Consider the following 13,488-nt stretch of genomic DNA (forward strand, 5'->3'; position numbering starts at 1 on the left):
CAGGCTCCAACAATGTGGGAGCATGGCTTTGGTTCTGTCCTCATGCTCCGTTGATCCTGTGAAACCCCTCAGCCCTGCCCTGTCGCGATGGGTGAGGGTGGTGGTTGCCGTGACCTTCCTAGGGAAGTGTCTTAGAAGCACAGCCCTAGGCACAGAGGCACATCTGCCTTCACCTGAGTGATTTCAGCTCTCTTGTGAGCGCTGCTGAGTGCAGCGCGGAAGAAAGCTACGGGAGTGTTCGTATGGGGTTCCACGGAGATCTTTTATTCTTCTCTCACAAAGGATTTAGGGACGAAGAACGGCCCACTGGGTTTGAGGGAGGCGGGATTATATCAGAAAGGCAGGGGTTGGGGAAAAGCAGCAGGGCCGACCATCTGAGGGTTTAGGGGAGGAACAAAGGGGAATGGCCAGTGGGGTACACAGGATTTGTATGCAAATGAGGGTCACTGTGGGAGACACCTTTCTCTTACCATGAACAAGGCAAGAGGTGGCCCAAGGGCTCTATCTCCGGGGCTGAGGTGTGAGCATTTTGGCTTAAGGGCTTTCCCTCCAGGGAAGGGCCAGGGCCTCCATTAGGCCTTGTGCCTCCACACTGCCTGTGGGGTTAGAAGGTGGGCAGAAGAAGGCTAATGTGAGGGAGGTGTTTGAGGAGAGGAGGTTGTGGACTATCCCCAGGCATTGCTGTTTCCCACGTGCTCTCGTGTGACCTTTAGACATCATCTTCTCAGGATAATCACCATTTTGGGGAAGCCGTGGATGTATTTGTGAGCTCCAATAGAAAAGGCACCAAGTAAAATCCACCATGGAGTGGGTCCACCCTCTGCTTCCTGCACCTTTTGCCGCGAGCTGGATGGAAGAGTTCCCACACAGGGAAGGAGGAAGCAGAGGGCCAGGTTTGGATGCAAAACAACTTTATTGAGTGTACGGAAGTAAAGGAGGTAGCTGAAAGAGGACACCAGGAGCAGGCACTGGGGTGCAGTGGGGGTGTCCATTTGCCCGGCCTGCAGAAGGACGGAGGGAGGTAAACAGGTCCCACTGGGCTGGCATGGGGTGGTGCTGACAGGAAAGGCAGAGAAGGGAAGAGAGCCAAAGAAAACAACAGAAAAGCAAGGGCACACATCCATTGTTCCAAAAATCCATCCTCAGTGCAGTACCACGTTCTGAGGTTGTGGAGGTTCTTGCCGGAGAAGGTTGCCAGGAGATTTAGCAGGGGGGACAACATCTGCTGCCATAGCAGTTGGTGATGCAGGAGAGGTCAAAGCCCCCGGAGCTGATGGGCACTCCCCCACAGCTGAGGATGCTGCCAACAGCAGCGGAAGTGGAGGATCCCACCACGGTGTTCTGTGGGAAGGAGCTGAGGATGGGGCCAGGCAGGGTCACCAGCACAGCAGGCGGCTCAATGGCCACGTGGGAGCTCTGGCACTGCCTGACACAGCACTCATTGCAGCTGTTGGCCAGCGGGCAGGGGCCGCAGGGCTGGCAGCAAGGGTTGCAGGGCTGGCAGCAGGACATGGCTCACGGTCACAGGTGCACCTGGCACAGAGCGCAGGGAGAAGCAGAAAGTGGGGACACATGAGGAGCAGCACTGCACCCAAACAGCCTGCAGCCAAGGCAGCTGCTGGCCCACATTGCCCTGCCCAGCTCAAAGCCCAGGAGCCACCCCCGCCATGTCCCAGCCTCTCTGTATCTTCACAAGACCTTCTCTCCCCTGCCCTGTCCCAGCACAAGCAGCTCCCAGCCCTGGGACAGCCCTGACAGCCCCTGTCAGCTGAGACCTACAGCCAGGAAAGAGCTGGTCTTGAGCAAGCTGCAGGAGGAGAAGCTCTAGAAGGAGGACAAGGAGGAGGAGGAGGGGGGGCTTCCCACTCACCTGTTTCCTGAGGAAGAGGAGGAAGAGGTGAGAGAGAGAAGTGGATGAGAGTGTAGGGACTTGGTGTGCCTTTTATAGCAGTCCTGCACTGCCCCAGGCCCTGAGGCACCTCAGTGGAAGTCATAATTTTGTGTCCAGCTCATGTCAAATGTACACCATCCCAGCTAATGGTAGGGGCTGTGTCCTGGTTTCCTGCACTGTGGCCTCTATTTCCTGGCTTCTGCCGTGTGCGTTCCTACCTGAAGACTTTGGTAAGTGCCAGGATGAGAGGCCCAAGAATTTTCAGGAAAGAAACAATTTCAGAGTAGGCAGAATGCTGGGATCACGGTCTGGTGGCATTCCATGCAGGCACATGACATGAACCTGTGTCATTCCTGTGGGTGTGTATATGGCAAAATGTCAGGGCATCCCTCTCATTCTTCTTCTCCACCTGCCCATCTCTCCCTTCCTATGCAAGCACATGTATACTGGAAAAAGATAAACATGATGCCATTCTGCTCTCTGGAGGTGAGGGCTGGCAGTTTGCCTGGAAGCAGGGCTTCCTCCTATGTTGCGATTGACCAAAAAGACAAATTTGGAAATGCGGCTGCAGGAACAGGCTCTATGAGAAGAGTCCAGTGGCTCCTGCCACGTCTGACTGAGTCAGTTCCAAGTGTGTCCCAAGGGCACTCAGCACTGCCCAACACAAAGCACATTTGTCACGCTGCTGCTGCCTGTGTGAAAGTGGATTTTGTTGGCAATGGTATGGGCTGGAAAGAAGCTTCAAGGCCATTTCATTCCACTGCTCCTACCCTGAGAACATGGGCACTGATGCCACGCACTGAACCAGTTTGCTCAAAGCTGTGTCCAAGCAGGTCATGCCCAATTCCGGGTTTGAGGCATCCGGAAGGTTTCTGGGCAATTCAATGCAAGGCCTCAGCACCCTCAGAGAGAGGAACATCTTTGTCAGCTCCAAGGGAAAGGGATCCAAGAAAAATGCACTACAGGGATTTCAAGGCTCTTCTTCCTCAACACATTTACACATGACCAAGCGGAAAGAGCTGTCACAGAAAGATGGAGAAATCAGAGGCCGAGGTTTGAATGCAAAAGCAACTTTATTGAGCCCAAAGAAGAACAGACGGAGGCTGCCGGAGGGCAGCAGGAGCAGCTACTAAGATGCAGTGGGGATGTCTGACGTCCTGGCCTGCCAAGGGAAGGAGGTCAACATGTTTGACTAGGCTGGCATTGAGTGGTGGGGACCGGAAAGGAATGGAAGAAATAAATGAGAGGAGGAAGAGAGGAAGGAAACAACAAAATGAGAAGTTCTAAATCCAATGCCTTCAAGTTCCATCTTCATTCCAGCACCGTTATCTGAAGTCGTGGAGGTTCTTGCCCAAGGATGTTGGCGGCAGCATCTTTAGCAGGGACGACAACATCTTTCACCATAACCACGGGTGATGCAGGAGATGTCAAAGCCCCCGGAGCTGATGGGCACTCCGTCACAGCTGAGGATGCTGCCAACGGCCGCGGAGGTGGAGGATCCCACCACGGTGTTCTGTGGGAAGGAGCTGAGGATGGGGCCAGGCAGGGTCACCAGCACAGCGGGCGGCTCAATGACGACGGTGGAGCTCTGGCACTGCCTGACACAGCACTCATTGCAGCTGTTGGCCAGCGGGCAGGGGCCGCAGGGCTGGCAGCAAGGGTTGCAGGGCTGGCACTGCTGGCACTTCTCAGGGCAGGACATGTCTGGAGCCTGGCGCTGCAGCTGGCACACGGGGCAGGGAGGAAGCAGAGCACATGCACACCTGAGACACAGCCCGCAAGGCACCCCAAACAAGACAAGGCCCTGCTGCCTGCCGAGCTCCAGGCCGTGCTGGCCCAAACTGGGGATCCTTTGCCCGAGCCCAGCACGGTCCTGCAGAGCTCAGCCGGGCCCAGCCGTGCTCCCGCCTGGACTGTGTTAAAATCAGCACCGCAGCCCATTCTCAGCCTCTGGCCACAACACACGAGCTCCCCTCTGCCCACACCACCAGCATTGCAGAACACTCCCAGAAGAACAAGGAGCAGGAAGAAGGGCTGGAAAGCTCAATGCTCTCCAAGAGGAAGGAGGAGGACGAGGAGGACGAGGAGGAGGAGGAGGAGGAGGAGGAGGAGGAGGAGGACAAAAGGGCTTGCAACTCACCTGGTTCCCAAGGAGAAGGAGGAGACAGAAGTGGTTGACAGTGCCAGCACTGAGGCTGCCTTTTATCTTGGCCCCACAGTGCCTCAGGGCCCACAGTTCGTGCTGCATCCGTGACGATATTCCTGCATGATTCCAAATGAACGGAAACATCTCAGGGAACGCTATGGCATGAGTTGGTTTTTCCCTCCACCATGACTTTGGATTTCCTGGCTTACATCATTCCCATTCCCTTCAGGACAGTTCTTCAGAGCGCTGTATGTGAGATTCCAGGTTCCCTGGGGGCAAGGATGAGTCAATGTGGGCAGAAGACATGAACTAACTGCAGAAGTGTTCCAAAGGAGGGCAGGTGATACCAGCCTGGGGCACTCTTGTGGAGATGTATAATGCTGCCGGATTTTTGTAATTCCTGCTGACTGGGAGGGCCTTCTCTGCTCCCAGCCCTTCCAGTCTTTTGCTCAGCCCCTAACAGCGCCACTATGTGCCTCGTCTCCTCCATGTGCCCTCCTTGCCCTCCTCCTCAGCCTGCACCATCCTTGAGACTGGTGCAGCGCTGCTGCCTGAGCATGTGTCCTGCACTGTGTGCTCTGAAGCAGCTCTGAACCAGAGCTCCCCAGCATCTCCTCAGTCACATCCCTTGCTACGGCCTGTGGCCCATGTGCTCAGCCACATGCAGTCATGTGTGTGGGAGTGTGGCTGTGCCCCGGCGTGTGCGAGTATCTGCACACGCTTGTGCTCGTGGCCTCACGGGAACAACCCCTGAGAGCCTCTGACCTACCCGAGGACGGTTGTGCGCAGGGCAGAGCACTTGTGCGCAACCCCCCTGCCCGTGTGCCTGTGCACGTGTGCCGGGCTCCGCGCGTCTGCCTTCTTCTCTGTGCACACCTGGGCAGGCTGGCAATGTGTCAGTGCCCCTGGGTGTGTGTCTCCACAGCTGTGCCTGAGCTGGCGGCTCAGCCCAGCCACCACAAGGCCCGCAGGCACTTCCCTGCCCAGCGGTGCCAGCCACTCACACACACTCGGCCCCCAGTTCCTTCAGTGCAGGAACCTGGAGAGGGCCACGGCCCTCCGGTCGGTCTCACCAAGCACAATCCCATTGCCAGGCCATGCCCAGGCCAGGCCACCTCCAGGCAGCCTTGGGGCACTCAGCTCTGTCCCAGGGTCCTTGCTCCTTTCTCAAAGAGAGGCTTTGAGGTGACAGTGTTCTGGTGGGACAGTGGAGATGGGGGCGTCCTGTGGCCACACTGGCCTTGGTCCTGAGCCAGGGGCTGTGGGAAAAAGTTTCTGTCTACCAGAATGGGGTGTGCGGAGAAAAGTTATTGACCGTGTCTGGGAGGTGGAGGATGGAAGATGGGAGAGTTGCTCCTTTCCCACAGCCAGAAGGGGGAACAGTGGCAGGCTCCAACAATGTGGGAGCATGGCTTTGGTTCTGTCCTCATGCTCCGTTGATCCTGTGAAACCCCTCAGCCCTGCCCTGTCGCGATGGGTGAGGGTGGTGGTTGCCGTGACCTTCCTAGGGAAGTGTCTTAGAAGCACAGCCCTAGGCACAGAGGCACATCTGCCTTCACCTGAGTGATTTCAGCTCTCTTGTGAGCGCTGCTGAGTGCAGCGCGGAAGAAAGCTACGGGAGTGTTCGTATGGGGTTCCACGGAGATCTTTTATTCTTCTCTCACAAAGGATTTAGGGACGAAGAACGGCCCACTGGGTTTGAGGGAGGCGGGATTATATCAGAAAGGCAGGGGTTGGGGAAAAGCAGCAGGGCCGACCATCTGAGGGTTTAGGGGAGGAACAAAGGGGAATGGCCAGTGGGGTACACAGGATTTGTATGCAAATGAGGGTCACTGTGGGAGACACCTTTCTCTTACCATGAACAAGGCAAGAGGTGGCCCAAGGGCTCTATCTCCGGGGCTGAGGTGTGAGCATTTTGGCTTAAGGGCTTTCCCTCCAGGGAAGGGCCAGGGCCTCCATTAGGCCTTGTGCCTCCACACTGCCTGTGGGGTTAGAAGGTGGGCAGAAGAAGGCTAATGTGAGGGAGGTGTTTGAGGAGAGGAGGTTGTGGACTATCCCCAGGCATTGCTGTTTCCCACGTGCTCTCGTGTGACCTTTAGACATCATCTTCTCAGGATAATCACCATTTTGGGAAAGCCGTGGATGTATTTGTGAGCTCCAATAGAAAAGGCACCAAGTAAAATCCACCATGGAGTGGGTCCACCCTCTGCTTCCTGCACCTTTTGCCGCGAGCTGGATGGAAGAGTTCCCACACAGGGAAGGAGGAAGCAGAGGGCCAGGTTTGGATGCAAAACAACTTTATTGAGTGTACGGAAGTAAAGGAGGTAGCTGAAAGAGGACACCAGGAGCAGGCACTGGGGTGCAGAGGGGGTGTCCATTTGCCCGGCCTGCAGAAGGACGGAGGGAGGTAAACAGGTCTCACTGGGCTGGCATGGGGTGGTGCTGACAGGAAAGGCAGAGAAGGGAAGAGAGCCAAAGAAAACAACAGAAAAGCAAGGGCACACATCCATTGTTCCAAAAATCCATCCTCAGTGCAGTACCACGTTCTGAGGTTGTGGAGGTTCTTGCCGGAGAAGGTTGCCAGGAGATTTAGCAGGGGGGACAACATCTGCTGCCATAGCAGTTGGTGATGCAGGAGAGGTCAAAGCCCCCGGAGCTGATGGGCACTCCCCCACAGCTGAGGATGCTGCCAACAGCAGCGGAGGTGGAGGATCCCACCACGGTGTTCTGTGGGAAGGAGCTGAGGATGGGGCCAGGCAGGGTCACCAGCACAGCAGGCGGCTCAATGGCCACGTGGGAGCTCTGGCACTGCCTGACACAGCACTCATTGCAGCTGTTGGCCAGCGGGCAGGGGCCGCAGGGCTGGCAGCAAGGGTTGCAGGGCTGGCAGCAGGACATGGCTCACGGTCACAGGTGCACCTGGCACAGAGCGCAGGGAGAAGCAGAAAGTGGGGACACATGAGGAGCAGCACTGCACCCAAACAGCCTGCAGCCAAGGCAGCTGCTGGCCCACATTGCCCTGCCCAGCTCAAAGCCCAGGAGCCACCCCAGCCATGTCCCAGCCTCTCTGTGTCTTCACAAGACCTTCTCTCCCCTGCCCTGTCCCAGCACAAGCAGCTCCCAGCCCTGGGACAGCCCTGACAGCCCCTGTCAGCTGAGACCTACAGCCAGGAAAGAGCTGGTCTTGAGCAAGCTGCAGGAGGAGAAGCTCTAGAAGGAGGACAAGGAGGAGGAGGAGGGGGGGCTTCCCACTCACCTGTTTCCTGAGGAAGAGTAGGAAGAGGTGAGAGAGAGAAGTGGATGAGAGTGTAGGGACTTGGTGTGCCTTTTATAGCAGTCCTGCACTGCCCCAGGCCCTGAGGCACCTCAGTGGAAGTCATAATTTTGTGTCCAGCTCATGTCAAATGTACACCATCCCAGCTAATGGTAGGGGCTGTGTCCTGGTTTCCTGCACTGTGGCCTCTATTTCCTGGCTTCTGCCGTGTGCGTTCCTACCTGAAGACTTTGGTAAGTGCCAGGATGAGAGGCCCAAGAATTTTCAGGAAAGAAACAATTTCAGAGTAGGCAGAATGCTGGGATCACGGTCTGGTGGCATTCCATGCAGGCACATGACATGAACCTGTGTCATTCCTGTGGGTGTGTATATGGCAAAATGTCAGGGCATCCCTCTCATTCTTCTTCTCCACCTGCCCATCTCTCCCTTCCTATGCAAGCACATGTATACTGGAAAAAGATAAACATGATGCCATTCTGCTCTCTGGAGGTGAGGGCTGGCAGTTTGCCTGGAAGCAGGGCTTCCTCCTATGTTGCGATTGACCAAAAAGACAAATTTGGAAATGCGGCTGCAGGAACAGGCTCTATGAGAAGAGTCCAGTGGCTCCTGCCACGTCTGACTGAGTCAGTTCCAAGTGTGTCCCAAGGGCACTCAGCACTGCCCAACACAAAGCACATTTGTCACGCTGCTGCTGCCTGTGTGAAAGTGGATTTTGTTGGCAATGGTATGGGCTGGAAAGAAGCTTCAAGGCCATTTCATTCCACTGCTCCTACCCTGAGAACATGGGCACTGATGCCACGCACTGAACCAGTTTGCTCAAAGCTGTGTCCAAGCAGGTCGTGCCCAATTCCGGGTTTGAGGCATCCGGAAGGTTTCTGGGCAATTCAATGCAAGGCCTCAGCACCCTCAGAGAGAGGAACATCTTTGTCAGCTCCAAGGGAAAGGGATCCAAGAAAAATGCACTACAGGGATTTCAAGGCACTTCTTCCTCAACACATTTACACATGACCAAGCGGAAAGAGCTGTCACAGAAAGATGGAGAAATCAGAGGCCGAGGTTTGAATGCAAAAGCAACTTTATTGAGCCCAAAGAAGAACAGACGGAGGCTGCCGGAGGGCAGCAGGAGCAGCTACTAAGATGCAGTGGGGATGTCTGACGTCCTGGCCTGCCAAGGGAAGGAGGTCAACATGTTTGACTAGGCTGGCATTGAGTGGTGGGGACCGGAAAGGAATGGAAGAAATAAATGAGAGGAGGAAGAGAGGAAGGAAACAACAAAATGAGAAGTTCTAAATCCAATGCCTTCAAGTTCCATCTTCATTCCAGCACCGTTATCTGAAGTCGTGGAGGTTCTTGCCCAAGGATGTTGGCGGCAGCATCTTTAGCAGGGACGACAACATCTTTCACCATAACCACGGGTGATGCAGGAGATGTCAAAGCCCCCGGAGCTGATGGGCACTCCGTCACAGCTGAGGATGCTGCCAACGGCAGCGGAGGTGGAGGATCCCACCACGGTGTTCTGTGGGAAGGAGCTGAGGATGGGGCCAGGCAGGGTCACCAGCACAGCGGGCGGCTCAATGACGACGGTGGAGCTCTGGCACTGCCTGACACAGCACTCATTGCAGCTGTTGGCCAGCGGGCAGGGGCCGCAGGGCTGGCAGCAAGGGTTGCAGGGCTGGCACTGCTGGCACTTCTCAGGGCAGGACATGTCTGGAGCCTGGCGCTGCAGCTGGCACACGGGGCAGGGAGGAAGCAGAGCACATGCACACCTGAGACACAGCCCGCAAGGCACCCCAAACAAGACAAGGCCCTGCTGCCTGCCGAGCTCCAGGCCGTGCTGGCCCAAACTGGGGATCCTTTGCCCGAGCCCAGCACGGTCCTGCAGAGCTCAGCCGGGCCCAGCCGTGCTCCCGCCTGGACTGTGTTAAAATCAGCACCGCAGCCCATTCTCAGCCTCTGGCCACAACACACGAGCTCCCCTCTGCCCACACCACCAGCATTGCAGAACACTCCCAGAAGAACAAGGAGCAGGAAGAAGGGCTGGAAAGCTCAATGCTCTCCAAGAGGAAGGAGGAGGAGGAGGAGGAGGAGGAGGAGGAGGAGGAGGAGGAGGAGGAGGACAAAAGGGCTTGCAACTCACCTGGTTCCCAAGGAGAAGGAGGAGACAGAAGTGGTTGACAGTGCCAGCACTGAGGCTGCCTTTTATCTTGGCCCCACAGTGCCTCAGGGCCCACAGTTCGTGCTGCATCCGTGACGATATTCCTGCATGATTCCAAATGAACGGAAACATCTCAGGGAACGCTATGGCATGAGTTGGTTTTTCCCTCCACCATGACTTTGGATTTCCTGGCTTACATCATTCCCATTCCCTTCAGGACAGTTCTTCAGAGCGCTGTATGTGAGATTCCAGGTTCCCTGGGGGCAAGGATGAGTCAATGTGGGCAGAAGACATGAACTAACTGCAGAAGTGTTCCAAAGGAGGGCAGGTGATACCAGCCTGGGGCACTCTTGTGGAGATGTATAATGCTGCCGGATTTTTGTAATTCCTGCTGACTGGGAGGGCCTTCTCTGCTCCCAGCCCTTCCAGTCTTTTGCTCAGCCCCTAACAGCGCCACTATGTGCCTCGTCTCCTCCATGTGCCCTCCTTGCCCTCCTCCTCAGCCTGCACCATCCTTGAGACTCGTGCAGCGCTGCTGCCTGAGCTTGTGTCCTGCACTGTGTGCTCTGAAGCAGCTCTGAACCAGAGCTCCCCAGCATCTCCTCAGTCACATCCCTTGCTACGGCCTGTGGCCCATGTGCTCAGCCACATGCAGTCATGTGTGTGGGAGTGTGGCTGTGCCCCGGCGTGTGCGAGTATCTGCACACGCTTGTGCTCGTGGCCTCACGGGAACAACCCCTGAGAGCCTCTGACCTACCCGAGGACGGTTGTGCGCAGGGCAGAGCACTTGTGCGCAACCCCCCTGCCCGTGTGCCTGTGCACGTGTGCCGGGCTCCGCGCGTCTGCCTTCTTCTCTGTGCACACCTGGGCAGGCTGGCAATGTGTCAGTGCCCCTGGGTGTGTGTCTCCACAGCTGTGCCTGAGCTGGCGGCTCAGCCCAGCCACCACAAGGCCCGCAGGCACTTCCCTGCCCAGCGGTGCCAGCCACTCACACACACTCGGCCCCCAGTTCCTTCAGTGCAGGAACCTGGAGAGGGCCACGGCCCTCCGGTCGGTCTCACCAAGCACAATCCCATTGCCAGGCCATGCCCAGGCCAGGCCACCTCCAGGCAGCCTTGGGGCACTCAGCTCTGTCCCAGGGTCCTTGCTCCTTTCTCAAAGAGAGGCTTTGAGGTGACAGTGTTCTGGTGGGACAGTGGAGATGGGGGCGTCCTGTGGCCACACTGGCCTTGGTCCTGAGCCAGGGGCTGTGGGAAAAAGTTTCTGTCTACCAGAATGGGGTGTGCGGAGAAAAGTTATTGACCGTGTCTGGGAGGTGGAGGATGGAAGATGGGAGAGTTGCTCCTTTCCCACAGCCAGAAGGGGGAACAGTGGCAGGCTCCAACAATGTGGGAGCATGGCTTTGGTTCTGTCCTCATGCTCCGTTGATCCTGTGAAACCCCTCAGCCCTGCCCTGTCGCGATGGGTGAGGGTGGTGGTTGCCGTGACCTTCCTAGGGAAGTGTCTTAGAAGCACAGCCCTAGGCACAGAGGCACATCTGCCTTCACCTGAGTGATTTCAGCTCTCTTGTGAGCGCTGCTGAGTGCAGCGCGGAAGAAAGCTACGGGAGTGTTCGTATGGGGTTCCACGGAGATCTTTTATTCTTCTCTCACAAAGGATTTAGGGACGAAGAACGGCCCACTGGGTTTGAGGGAGGCGGGATTATATCAGAAAGGCAGGGGTTGGGGAAAAGCAGCAGGGCCGACCATCTGAGGGTTTAGGGGAGGAACAAAGGGGAATGGCCAGTGGGGTACACAGGATTTGTATGCAAATGAGGGTCACTGTGGGAGACACCTTTCTCTTACCATGAACAAGGCAAGAGGTGGCCCAAGGGCTCTATCTCCGGGGCTGAGGTGTGAGCATTTTGGCTTAAGGGCTTTCCCTCCAGGGAAGGGCCAGGGCCTCCATTAGGCCTTGTGCCTCCACACTGCCTGTGGGGTTAGAAGGTGGGCAGAAGAAGGCTAATGTGAGGGAGGTGTTTGAGGAGAGGAGGTTGTGGACTATCCCCAGGCATTGCTGTTTCCCACGTGCTCTCGTGTGACCTTTAGACATCATCTTCTCAGGATAATCACCATTTTGGGAAAGCCGTGGATGTATTTGTGAGCTCCAATAGAAAAGGCACCAAGTAAAATCCACCATGGAGTGGGTCCACCCTCTGCTTCCTGCACCTTTTGCCGCGAGCTGGATGGAAGAGTTCCCACACAGGGAAGGAGGAAGCAGAGGGCCAGGTTTGGATGCAAAACAACTTTATTGAGTGTACGGAAGTAAAGGAGGTAGCTGAAAGAGGACACCAGGAGCAGGCACTGGGGTGCAGAGGGGGTGTCCATTTGCCCGGCCTGCAGAAGGACGGAGGGAGGTAAACAGGTCCCACTGGGCTGGCATGGGGTGGTGCTGACAGGAAAGGCAGAGAAGGGAAGAGAGCCAAAGAAAACAACAGAAAAGCAAGGGCACACATCCATTGTTCCAAAAATCCATCCTCAGTGCAGTACCACGTTCTGAGGTTGTGGAGGTTCTTGCCGGAGAAGGTTGCCAGGAGATTTAGCAGGGGGGACAACATCTGCTGCCATAGCAGTTGGTGATGCAGGAGAGGTCAAAGCCCCCGGAGCTGATGGGCACTCCCCCACAGCTGAGGATGCTGCCAACAGCAGCGGAGGTGGAGGATCCCACCACGGTGTTCTGTGGGAAGGAGCTGAGGATGGGGCCAGGCAGGGTCACCAGCACAGCAGGCGGCTCAATGGCCACGTGGGAGCTCTGGCACTGCCTGACACAGCACTCATTGCAGCTGTTGGCCAGCGGGCAGGGGCCGCAGGGCTGGCAGCAAGGGTTGCAGGGCTGGCAGCAGGACATGGCTCACGGTCACAGGTGCACCTGGCACAGAGCGCAGGGAGAAGCAGAAAGTGGGGACACATGAGGAGCAGCACTGCACCCAAACAGCCTGCAGCCAAGGCAGCTGCTGGCCCACATTGCCCTGCCCAGCTCAAAGCCCAGGAGCCACCCCCGCCATGTCCCAGCCTCTCTGTGTCTTCACAAGACCTTCTCTCCCCTGCCCTGTCCCAGCACAAGCAGCTCCCAGCCCTGGGACAGCCCTGACAGCCCCTGTCAGCTGAGACCTACAGCCAGGAAAGAGCTGGTCTTGAGCAAGCTGCAGGAGGAGAAGCTCTAGAAGGAGGACAAGGAGGAGGAGGAGGGGGGGCTTCCCACTCACCTGTTTCCTGAGGAAGAGGAGGAAGAGGTGAGAGAGAGAAGTGGATGAGAGTGTAGGGACTTGGTGTGCCTTTTATAGCAGTCCTGCACTGCCCCAGGCCCTGAGGCACCTCAGTGGAAGTCATAATTTTGTGTCCAGCTCATGTCAAATGTACACCATCCCAGCTAATGGTAGGGGCTGTGTCCTGGTTTCCTGCACTGTGGCCTCTATTTCCTGGCTTCTGCCGTGTGCGTTCCTACCTGAAGACTTCGGTAAGTGCCAGGATGAGAGGCCCAAGAATTTTCAGGAAAGAAACAATTTCAGAGTAGGCAGAATGCTGGGATCACGGTCTGGTGGCATTCCATGCAGGCACATGACATGAACCTGTGTCATTCCTGTGGGTGTGTATATGGCAAAATGTCAGGGCATCCCTCTCATTCTTCTTCTCCACCTGCCCATCTCTCCCTTCCTATGCAAGCACATGTATACTGGAAAAAGATAAACATGATGCCATTCTGCTCTCTGGAGGTGAGGGCTGGCAGTTTGCCTGGAAGCAGGGCTTCCTCCTATGTTGCGATTGACCAAAAAGACAAATTTGGAAATGCGGCTGCAGGAACAGGCTCTATGAGAAGAGTCCAGTGGCTCCTGCCACGTCTGACTGAGTCAGTTCCAAGTGTGTCCCAAGGGCACTCAGCACTGCCCAACACAAAGCACATTTGTCACACTGCTGCTGCCTGTGTGAAAGTGGATTTTGTTGGCAATGGTATGGGCTGGAAAGAAGCTTCAAGGCCATTTCATT

At 56.4% G+C, this 13,488-nt stretch overlaps 5 protein-coding genes across 5 annotated transcripts; all 5 read right to left on the reverse strand.

Annotated features, from left to right (window-relative positions):
- Positions 1-1,203: 1,203 nt before the first annotated feature.
- LOC134053202 (feather keratin Cos1-2-like) lies at positions 1,204-1,512 on the reverse strand. Its single transcript, XM_062508073.1, has one exon. The coding sequence runs from the start codon at positions 1,510-1,512 to the stop codon at positions 1,204-1,206; it is 309 nt and encodes a 102-aa protein (XP_062364057.1).
- A 1,754-nt stretch (positions 1,513-3,266) lies between these two features.
- On the reverse strand, positions 3,267-3,593 carry LOC134053243 (feather keratin Cos1-1/Cos1-3/Cos2-1-like). Its single transcript, XM_062508132.1, has one exon. The coding sequence runs from the start codon at positions 3,591-3,593 to the stop codon at positions 3,267-3,269; it is 327 nt and encodes a 108-aa protein (XP_062364116.1).
- A 3,033-nt stretch (positions 3,594-6,626) lies between these two features.
- On the reverse strand, positions 6,627-6,935 carry LOC134053151 (feather keratin Cos1-2-like). The gene has a single exon (XM_062508011.1). It carries the CDS (start codon positions 6,933-6,935, stop codon positions 6,627-6,629), a length of 309 nt encoding a protein of 102 aa, XP_062363995.1.
- A 1,754-nt stretch (positions 6,936-8,689) lies between these two features.
- Positions 8,690-9,016, reverse strand: LOC134053036 (feather keratin Cos1-1/Cos1-3/Cos2-1-like). The gene has a single exon (XM_062507828.1). It carries the CDS (start codon positions 9,014-9,016, stop codon positions 8,690-8,692), a length of 327 nt encoding a protein of 108 aa, XP_062363812.1.
- Positions 9,017-12,043: 3,027 nt separating this feature from the next.
- Positions 12,044-12,352, reverse strand: LOC134053037 (feather keratin Cos1-2-like). Its single transcript, XM_062507829.1, has one exon. The coding sequence runs from the start codon at positions 12,350-12,352 to the stop codon at positions 12,044-12,046; it is 309 nt and encodes a 102-aa protein (XP_062363813.1).
- Between the last annotated feature and the right edge of the window lie 1,136 nt (positions 12,353-13,488).

This window comes from Cinclus cinclus, chromosome 24 (genome assembly GCF_963662255.1).
Source record: "Cinclus cinclus chromosome 24, bCinCin1.1, whole genome shotgun sequence".
Lineage (NCBI taxonomy): Eukaryota > Metazoa > Chordata > Aves > Passeriformes > Cinclidae > Cinclus > Cinclus cinclus.

Excerpts from the sequence above, each read along its gene's own strand:
- LOC134053151 (XM_062508011.1), bottom strand. The coding sequence starts at position 6,935 with ATGTCCTGCTGCCAGCCCTGCAACCCTTGCTGCCAGCCCTGCGGCCCC.
- LOC134053037 (XM_062507829.1), bottom strand. The coding sequence starts at position 12,352 with ATGTCCTGCTGCCAGCCCTGCAACCCTTGCTGCCAGCCCTGCGGCCCC.
- LOC134053036 (XM_062507828.1), bottom strand. The coding sequence starts at position 9,016 with ATGTCCTGCCCTGAGAAGTGCCAGCAGTGCCAGCCCTGCAACCCTTGC.
- LOC134053243 (XM_062508132.1), bottom strand. The coding sequence starts at position 3,593 with ATGTCCTGCCCTGAGAAGTGCCAGCAGTGCCAGCCCTGCAACCCTTGC.
- LOC134053202 (XM_062508073.1), bottom strand. The coding sequence starts at position 1,512 with ATGTCCTGCTGCCAGCCCTGCAACCCTTGCTGCCAGCCCTGCGGCCCC.